The 10,271-nt window shown below is 42.9% G+C and overlaps 1 protein-coding gene across 3 annotated transcripts in view; it reads left to right on the forward strand.

Annotated features, from left to right (window-relative positions):
* Positions 1-6,860, forward strand: part of IPCEF1 (interaction protein for cytohesin exchange factors 1) — a 182,609-nt gene extending 175,749 nt beyond the window's left edge. For all 3 annotated transcript variants that reach the window (XM_039234090.1, XM_039234092.1, XM_039234091.1), the window contains one exon: positions 1,877-6,860. In XM_039234090.1, the coding sequence (XP_039090021.1) occupies positions 1,877-2,083 (207 nt within the window). In that variant the 3' untranslated portion in view covers positions 2,084-6,860. The remainder of the gene's footprint in view (positions 1-1,876) is intronic.
* The last annotated feature ends 3,411 nt before the right edge of the window (positions 6,861-10,271 follow it).

Here is a 10,271-nt window from a genome sequence, read left to right on the forward strand (position 1 = left end):
TATGGGGTGCCTGGGTGGCTTAGTTGGTTAAACGTCTGACTTTCGCTTAGGTCATGATCTCGCGGTTCGTGGGTTCGAGCCCCGCGTCGGGCTCTGTGCTCACTGCCAGCTCAGAGCCTGGAGCCTGTTTCAGCCTGTGACTCCCTCTCTCTCTGACCCTCCCCTGCTCACGCTGTCTCTCTCTCTCTCCTAAAAATAAATAAAACATTAAAAAAATAATAATAATAATAAACATTTATGTCTCCCAGGCACTCGGCATCATGTGATGTGCAAGACACACAGGAATCAATAAAATGTCACCTTTCTTGAGAAGCTTTAGAATATGGGGCACATGAGTGGCTCAGTCGGTTAAGCATCTGACTCCTGGTCAGGTCATGATCTCACAATTCATGAGTTTGAGGCCCACATTGGGCTCTGTGCTCACAGCTCAGAGCCTGAAGCCTGCTTCAGATTCTGTGTCTCCCTCTCTCTCTGCCCCTCCCCCTCCTCTTGCTCTGTCTCTGTCTCTCAAAAATAAAAAAAACATTAAAAAAAATTAAAAAGAAGCTGAAGGGTAGGTGGCATGACAGATCCATGAACATCTAAGTGTAACATGGTAAGTTCTAAGCATTGGAAGGCATGAGAGCATGAATAAAGCTTCTCAGTGCAATTTAGGGGTTTGGAGAAGATTTTCTGGAGAACAGGATGCCTGAAGTGAGTGTTGATTTATGAGTTGTAGTAAAATCTGATAAAGAAAGATTGGAAAGTGTTCCATGTGAGGAAGGCAACTCCAGGAAGTAGAGTTCACTAGAAGAAAGATACGGAAGGTCCTCCCTGTGGCACCACATCGAGGAGTGTGGACTGGCATTATAAGGGAGAGATGCACATCAACACTGTTAGAGCAGGACATGAGGAGGAAGTGGGGATCAACAGTTGGAACGCAAATCTGTAGAACCTTGGACATGAAGGAGAACCATTTAGAGGACTCAGCATTTTAGGTGGATGTTCTGCACTGCCATGTAGAGTCTGGGTTTGAAGTGAGAATTGGAGGCAGGGACGCATCAAGTGTGATGCTCTGGACTTCATATTCAAAATTAGGGTTACAGTCAGAGGGACGGAGGAAACAAGAATAGATCTGAGATAAAATTGTGGACTGAGTGAACTTTTTTTGAGCTTGGAGGCTGTTCCACCTCATTTTTAGCTCATTCCTGGACTATGGAACACTCCCCTCACCTGAGCCAGACATTTCAGATGTGTGTGATACTGGTTACAGAGGAGGCAGGGTGAAACAATACAGATAGATTGTTCTCTTAGCATCATTGGAACACACACTGTTTTGATGGAGGGTTAGTAGTCTTTTCTTTGAATAAAAAGATAGCCTATATATCTTTTATTCTGTGTGTGTTAATTAAACACATGCATGTGAGTTATTAAAAGTGAAGATAATTTAATAAAAATAAATATCTTTTGTGCTATCTTATGTCTTAGGGAATTGGGACTATGTCCTAGTTTTACTTAGTGAAGTTTGGGTGGTCAATGAAATGATTATATGATTATAAGTTATAGAAGGAATAAAGCTCTCTCTGAGATAGAAATGCTACCAAGGTGTAGAATAAGGATCAGTCAGGGAAGATCCACATGGAAGATCCTGGCTGTCTGTCTAGTTCTCCTACCAGCCCTTGGGTAGGATACTTAACTTCTTCTTGGCAGATATATGCAAATGAATGTCCTGCCGTATCTCTTAGGCTTAGGGATTAGAATATTAATGTGTAAAAACACTTTGATAATTTTATGATGAATGTATATGCGTATTTGTAAAAGATTTGAAGAGGGATTATTGAAATTAAAATACTACATCTCACCCCCCTCTTTTTGTCCCCCCCCCCTTCTTGGACAGTGTAAAGAACATGACCTGGCCATGATTAACCAGTTGCTGGATGATCCGAAGTTGACAGCCAGAAAATACAGGGAGTGGAAGCTGATGAACACCCTTCTGATCCAGGACATCTATCAGCAGCAGCGGGTCCCTACGTCTTCCAATGAGGGCACCCCCCAGGGACTCGAGAAATCACCTTCTTCTGCCCGTGTTGAAAATTCTATTTGAGGACAAGCCAACATTCTCTCCCTTTTTATGGTACCCTATGCAATGCCTCAAGATGTTGCGAGAGCTCTCCTTAAAAGGAAAACTGAAATCAATTCCTCAAGCAGTGGGTCCTTCTCTAAAGATGCAGCTTAGGTGAGGACCTACTGTGTCAGGAGCAAGAGTCGTCCTCTGGTTGCAGTGCTTCCATGGAGACCGGAGGAATTGAGTCCAGTTGAACAAACACCGTGTTCCTCCTGGAGGTCATGGTTATGCTAGGCTTTAGGTGGGATGTCAGAAATGTATATACTGTTCCTTGCTCTCAAGAGCGGGACAAAGATTCTAATGGACAAAGATCATGTTCTACCAGGGATAATTATTCATAGAAATGTTGTTTTCCAAAAGAAGAATGTAAGAATGTATATATTCCACCGAGTTGGGTAGTTGAATTCTTCGAATCATTTACGTTTTGAGTGGAGGAATGCGTTTCACAGCAGCAGCTGGAATGAGATACCTGTGGTATTGTGGAACCAAAATCTCTGGCCTTTGGTCCAGAATGGCGGTGCCTTTTCCATGAGCTGAGAAATACTTCAGAGCGAGTCGTGTGTGGGAGAGGAGGCGTGTCCTATCTTCCCACTGTCTCAGAGGACAGTTTGATGGTTCCACACTCTTCCCCAGTGGGGCAGGGATCTGATTAAAATTTCCTTTCCACAGAACAGCTAAAGAAATCTGTGTCGTTACGCTTCGAGACTTCCCCTCCCTCCTAGCCTTTCTAAACCACCGAAGGAGGTAGAAGGAAGTCCAGCAGGGAATGTTTGCTGCGTTTGTCCCTGGGTGTGGTGCCTCTGCACAGTGTCCATTTATATCCGGTTTCCCCCGGATCAAGATCGACAAGGGGATTCTGCTGTCTGAATGGTTTTGATAGCCTCACTCCAAAAACCCAACGAAAACAACAAAAGTGTTAAAATATGATTGTTTTATTTTTGTATGTTTATGTGTCACTTTGTGTCCTATGTGAATAGCTCTCTCTTGTTTGTTATTTAAGTATATTTATAGAAGGTCAAATTACTAGTGTTTTAAAAGATGGTAATTATACATTTTGCTCAATATATATTCTCCAAGTATATACTTTTTTGCTTGAGAAAATAGGAAGACTGTTGATTCACTGGAGTTATTATGTTGCACTATGCTGTGTGAGGAATGCTCAGGATATCTTGTGGGGCAAATACGGAGGTATGCACCAATAATTTTTCATTTTCTGGCTTCTTTCTCTCCCGCTCTTTCTTAGCCCAGAGTGTTCAGATTTCTCTTATCTGTGATAAGTCATTCTTTTAACCAAAAAAGGATTTTCATCTTAGGTTCTTTCTTCTAGGAAATAAATGTTGTAAGCTTTATGCACATGTATGCCCACAAACCCTAAACCAAATGAAATACAATGAATACCGTCTTTTGTCTAAGGTCTAATAGAAATTTTGGGGCCTGTTGTTGAAGAGAACTCATTTTGTTACTAATTACTGATTGCTAATCATGAATATTTCTCATCGTAAGAATAACCGCAACCCAGCAAAAACCCAGCTTGGCCTCACCCCTAGCAAATTGTCAGGCTAACACGGTATGCTTTGTAGAGTCAAAGTGTGGCTTGACATTGAAGTGGAAATAACCCTCTTATTTTGTCTGCAAACTAAATGGAAATAGTTGTTGAATATTTCCTCCAGCTTTACACAGAAGTGTTAATACTTTGTAAACAAAAACAACCCTAGTATTAAGAAAGAAAAAAACAGGAAACAAGGCAGACTAGAAGCTTCTGTAAGATAAGAGGGCATGGCAGTCCCAAGGGCCCAACAAACATTTAGGAGCACCTAACCCAAGTGGAATGTACTGGGCCGAGGACTACCCAGAAGAGGGAGCCTGGCCTCCGATGAGTTTTCTGTTGGCCCCAGCACTGAATGTAACTGTGCAGGTCCTCAGATTGGACCCTGAAGCTCCTGCATTGAGAGGCCAGTGGTTTAATCTCTTTACTCTGGAAATCATCATTGATTATTTCTACAATTAGCTGCTATTCAAGGTTAATTGTTTAGGATTCACAGTGTAAGCAGGTTGTTTTGCGAAGGAGAAGTAATGGAGGAAAGAATACTATTCTTCCACGTTCTTTTCTTTGGCTTGAAATACTAATGATCAACTTCAAAACAAGTTTTATAAATTGAGGTGCCGCAGAAACTATTGGCCAGGGCTTGTGAATACACCTCAGTGCTTTACTTTGGCTTTTCATGAATACCCATGGAACTGGCCATGTAGTGTAAATTCCTTAAGAGCACTCAAACTTAAAGGCAAAAGGGGGGGGGTCCATGAGATTCCTGAATCAAACCTTTCAGTTACTTTTCAAAGTCAGGTTAGTCTAGAAGCTTTGGCTTTGTTAAAGCACTTACTGTGCAGAATGCCCCCCCCCCCCCCCATGAACATGAGACCCAACTGCCTGGTCCTCGACCCTCTTTTCTAGACCAGGCTCACCTTCTGGCTAGTGTTTCTCTCTCTAAAGACACTTTCACTCTGCATTATGTTGTGTTAGGAAGTAAGAGGCTGCCTCTGCAGGGTCCCAACTTCAGCTGTGGCCACTAAGAAGTAGAAGGCAGTGGGAAGTGATGGGAAGAGTGGGTGACACTTTCCATGACACTCAATTTAGGAATAACCCAGCCTTTGTTGTTGTTTCAAAGGATATTAAGACTGGATGACTTCCAGTTTACTCCTGAGGGTTAGGTCATCTCTGAAATGAATCTGGGGTCATTTCATGGGTCTACGGGGTAACTCTTGTGTCCATCCCTGTAGATGGAGGGTCTGAAGGCTGTGGAATGAACAAGAAGCACAGCTACTCAGGAAGCAGAGAACCTGAGCATAATCAGGTCCAAACCTGTGGCACCCGCTGTGGATTAGGATCTGGATGGGACCCCCTTTGTGGTTGTGGGAAGGACCACTTCTCTCTGTTGTTAGCCTGTAGACCCACAGTCGTGCCTGATAGGATATCTCTGTGGCTGGTACATTGCAGCACACACGGAATCGGATGGTCCCATACTTGAAGGGCGTCTATTGCTTTTAAGAAGTCTTTGTTCTGGCACAACGTCAGCGTGGCATCAAAGACCTAGGAAGTATCATAAGGTGTACTACTGCCAAGACTCCCGGAAGCCTAAGAAAGATTGTATTTGGAGCCAGATTTCAGTGCGAAACCGAAGCCTTATATTTATGTAGCACTTTGTAGTTGGGAAATCTGTGTGTTTGAGCCTCACTCCTTCCCTCCCCAGTGGTCATTGTGGGTTGACTGTGGGAGATCATTCCTCCTTTTTGACAAGGAGGAAATAAACTCCCATTTCTCTCATTCCTCTCTCTCCCTCTTCCTTGCATGGTCACTGTTGGGCCCCCAACCCTGTGACGTGCAGTGTGTATGCATTGCCAGGGTGGCTGGGGTGGCTTTTGTGAAGTCATCCATTGGAAACCTGAGGGGGGCTCTTTTGCTTGAGCACAGTCTCTTCCTCAGGGCTGGGTTACTGTCCTTCCTGCAGCAGCCGGCTGCTGGGCTGACTGTGAGTTGGGGTGTGACCCCACTCTGTGCTTCCTTTCCTTCCTTCTGTAACTTACATGCTTGTTGGGTGCTGTGAGATCCGCGGATGAAAGAGGTAGTTAAAGAAATGGAGTTCGTTTTGTTTTCCAGTCAGATGGAGCCTAATGACTAGGGGTTAGGCCCTAAACCTTCCTCTCCCAATTTCTTTTCCTTGTAGCATTTTGATACAAAGCCACGCAGAAGATTTAAGTGAGTGATTTAGGTACAGAGGATGCCTATCTAAAACAGGCCAATATATCAAAAATAACCAATAACTTTTGGTTAGTTTTAGGATACATCTCTTCTTCAGTCTATTAGAATATGATATTTGAGATTTTCCAACTTATTTTCCTTCTCATTTTTTGTATGCTTATCTCGCAAGAGAAATCGAGCCCTAAAAATGTCAGGTGACCGCCCTGCTTTGTAATATGTAATTAGAAAGCCCCTGAAACTAGATTTTTAACAACCTGTATGAGACGGCTTAGGGAGCAGGAATAATTCCACCCGTCACAGAAAGCCACTCCTCTCTGTGAACAAGATTTTGACAGCTCCTGTGTTTTTCTATGTTGTGAGACAGGAAGCAATTTCCTTGCTTCCTCTGCACATTTTTACTCTTCCCCATTCTACCGTAGACCACAGAAAACATAAAAAATGATTCTCTATTAAAAACAAGTGTTTCCATATCTCTTACCGTGAGACTTAACTGCTCTGTATTGATACTTCTTCATGTTGAGTCCAGTGGGGAAGCATGCCCCATGGATATATTTAGCATCCCGTAAAAAAACCAGAATTTTTAGTCACCGTAGACTTTAATGTCCTTGCATGATGGGGATGTGACTTTTAGCACTGCATGGTGTTTGGGGCAAGATGATAATGTGGAAATGACACCTTCAATTTCATCGTGCTTTCATTCTCTGTCACCTACCCTCTTTGAACTGATAAAAAGAGGCATGGCTCCTTTCTTCTGCTTTGTTTTTTTGAGATTGACTTGTAAGATACAAATAAAAACAAGAGAAAATATATCTAGTAAAATGACATGGCAAAAAAAATACTGAAATCTACTATTGGTGTTCATTTTCTGCTCTGCTGTGTTGCTTCCTCCAAGAACAAACTCCCTGGGGAGGGTTTGATGGCTGGCTTTTAGTTTCTACAAAGGTTCTAGTGCCCTCTCGTGGCCGTCATAAGAATAAATGCTATTTTCAAAGCCTTTAATTATGTTGGGAAGTCTGTTTCAGTAATAACAGATGTGGTTATTCTCCAGTGGTCCTTACCTAACAGGCTTGTTAGTAAAAAGATATAATTTTTGTTGATCCATAAAATTTGACTTACACATTACATCGTTAGGCACTCACACTTTGTTCAGAGAATTTTTAAAATTTGCAGATCATAAAAATTAAGACCTGCGGCACATACGTTCCTTAAGAGGCTTAAACTGTTTTGGGGAGAAACGAACAGAGAAAATATTGAAATGGCATAACAAATTGCCCTTACTTTGGATCACTGAAGGGGGGAAGTTCACTTGCATTTGAACTTGATTCACACATCTTTAATTGGTGTCTACACAAACAAAGGGTTATTTTCCCACACTCTCTGCTAGTTCTCACTCCACATGTTCAGCCCTACCTTCTTTTTTTCTCCATCTGGGTACCACCAATTATGTCTAGGCTCCCACATAGAAGTGGGAAAAATTATTCTAGACCAAAAGGATGAGCAAAAGGCATACGTGTGATGTGTTCCTGATTTCTAGAACAATCTTACTGTAGTTTTCTATTGCTGCTGTAACAAATTATTACAAATTTAGCAGCTTCAAAGAATGTGTTTTCTTACAGTTCTGGAGGTCAGATTTTAGCTTTCTTGGGCTAACATCAAGGTGTTAGCAATGTCATGTTCCTCTGGAGGCTCCAGGGTAGAATACATTTCCTTCCCTCTTCAGGTCACCCACATTCTTTTCTTCTTGGCTCCCTTCCTCCATCTCCAAAGTCAGCAATATCGTGTCTGTGTGCACCCTTCTTTCTATTCAACCTTTTCTTAAGGACACTTGTGATTACATTAGGTCCATTTGATTGACCTAGGAGACTCTATTCATTTTAATGCCAGCTGATTAGGAATCTGGCTTCAATCTGTAACCGAAATTCCCCCTTTGGGTACATACATGGTTTCCAGTGATTAGGAGATGACCGTTGTTCCACCTACTGCAAACCTTCATTTTCAAATAGCCTGTGTAGTCCCCCTGAACCATCAATTTCTCCTAGAAATTGTAGGATTTCCAAGTTTTAAGCACAAGCATGTAAGTTCTTCATCATACGATGGGATTTGAATTTCATTTCATCAAAATATGTTCACCATAAGAAAGGTAATTCCATCTTTATGAGAAGGAAACAAAAAACGTCTTAGCTTTTTAAAAAAAATTTTGTTAATGTTTATTTGAGAGAGAGCATGAGTGGGGGAGGGACAGAGAGAGGGAAACACAGAATTTGCTTTTTTTTAATTTTTAAATTTTTGTTTCTGAGAGAGAGAGAGCGTGAGCAGGGAAAGGTAAGAGAGAGAGGGAGGTACAGAATCTGAAACAGGCTCCAGGCTCTGAGCTAGCTGTCAGTACAGAGCCCGACACGGGGCTCGAACCCACAAACCATGAGATCATGACCTGAGCTGAAGCCAGAGGCTTAACCGACTGAGCCACCCAGGTGCCCCATGGAGACACAGAATTTGAAGGAGGCTCCAGGCTCCGAGCTGTTGGCACAGAGCCCAACATGGGGCTTGAATTCATGAACTGTGAGATCATGACCTGAGCTGAAGTCGTGGGCTTAACTGACTGAGCCACCAAGACACTCTCCTAAAAGTCTTAGCTTTTAAAATCACATATACCCAGGTGTAACAGGTGCAGTATTTTAACAATCAAATCAGGGTTTAATACTTGCATTTATTTTTTTTTAATTTTTTTAAATGTTTTATTTATTTCTAGGAGAGAGAGACAGCATGAGCAAGGGAGGGTCAGAGAGAGAGTCACAGAATCTGAAACAGGCTCCAGGCTCTGAGCTGGCAGTCAGCACAGAGCCCGACGTGGGGCTCGAACCCACGGACCATGAGATCATGACCTAAGCGAAAGTCGGACGCTTAACCGACTAAGCCACCCAGGTGCCCCACTTGCATTTAAAGACAAAGCATTTGTCACTTTAAAGGATCAAGTATCATAAAGCAAACGATAATCTACGCTTTGTATTCTTGGGTTTGTGAGCTTCCCTGTGCAATGTCAGACTGACCAAGGGCTTGGCCAAGTCACAGGATAAAGAGACTCTTGTGAGTGCAGGTAGATGTTCAAATGTACTGACAGCCATAGAGTTTTTAGAGGTCCTGGCCCTTATAAATCACAATCTGACCATTATAGTCATTTTTTTCTCTTAAATAACCGAATGAACAGCCAAGGAAACCTATATTTATAGGTAATTCTATGATGCTGGTCATTAGTTTTTCTCGTCATATGTTTTAGGACGTCATAAACACGCTACCAGCACTGAAGTCTCCACTCAGCATGTCTTGGCAGTTCTGTCTAGAGTGGGAGGTGTAGGGAAGGGACAAAGTTCCCAGGAAAACAGCGTTCCTGGATATTTAGCTAGTTATCACCCTAACACCAGAAGTTATTATTGGCGACACTGTGACGCCTGCCCAGAACCCTTCACCTGGCCAGAGCTTTCATCCCCAGTTGCTATGAGGTTTTGTAGCCAACAGCATCCTCCATTTCCAGAGAGCTGTTCTCAGCTAAATGAGAGCCACCTAAGCCAGGGGGTTATTTTCCCCATCCCCAACCAGGGTGGCCATGGCCAGTGACTAGCTGAGGCCAGATGGCAGCACTTAACAGTCATCAGCAAGGCCGTCAGAATTACTGTAATGGGCAGCAAGGTCAAAGTGGCAGCCTGGAACCGGTGCTGACCATGAGGATCTTTGGAGATTGCTAATAGAAAATGGTTTCTCTAGAGACAGGATATATGGGAAGCCAACAGTATATCAAAGGAACTTGGATACAGGACCTAACTTGTGCTGATTCTTAGGAAGCACCCCCAAGTATTATGGCCACTGTATTAGGGTAGGGTAGGGGCATATACAAGTCACGTGATAAATGGCCCTTATCTTTTGTTTTCTGAATATATAGTTAGAATGGCCATACGTCGTGGCTAGGAGAACTGTTAATATTGGTTCTTTGAAGGACATCCAGATGGCCAACAGACACATGAAACGATGCTCAGCATCCCTCCTCATCAGGGAAACACAAATCAAAACCACACTGAGATACCACCTCACGCCAGTCAGAGTGGCTAAAATGAGCAAATCCGAGAACTCTAGATGCTGGCGAGGATGTGGAGAAACGGGCACCCTCCTACACTGTTGGTGGGAATGGAAACTGGTACAGCCCCTCTGGAAAACAGTGTGGAGGTTCCTAAGGAAACTAACAATAGAACTCCTGTATGACCCAGCAATAGCACTGCTAGGAATTTACCCAAGGGATACAGAAATGCTGAGGCATAGGAGCACATGTACCCCAATGTTCATAGCAGCACTCTCCACAATAGCTAAAACATGGAAAGAGCCTAAGTGTCCATCAACAGATGAATGGATCAAGAAGATGTG

The sequence above is a fragment of the Hyaena hyaena genome, unplaced genomic scaffold (genome assembly GCF_003009895.1).
Source record: "Hyaena hyaena isolate Hyena2069 unplaced genomic scaffold, ASM300989v1 scaffold_81, whole genome shotgun sequence".
Lineage (NCBI taxonomy): Eukaryota > Metazoa > Chordata > Mammalia > Carnivora > Hyaenidae > Hyaena > Hyaena hyaena.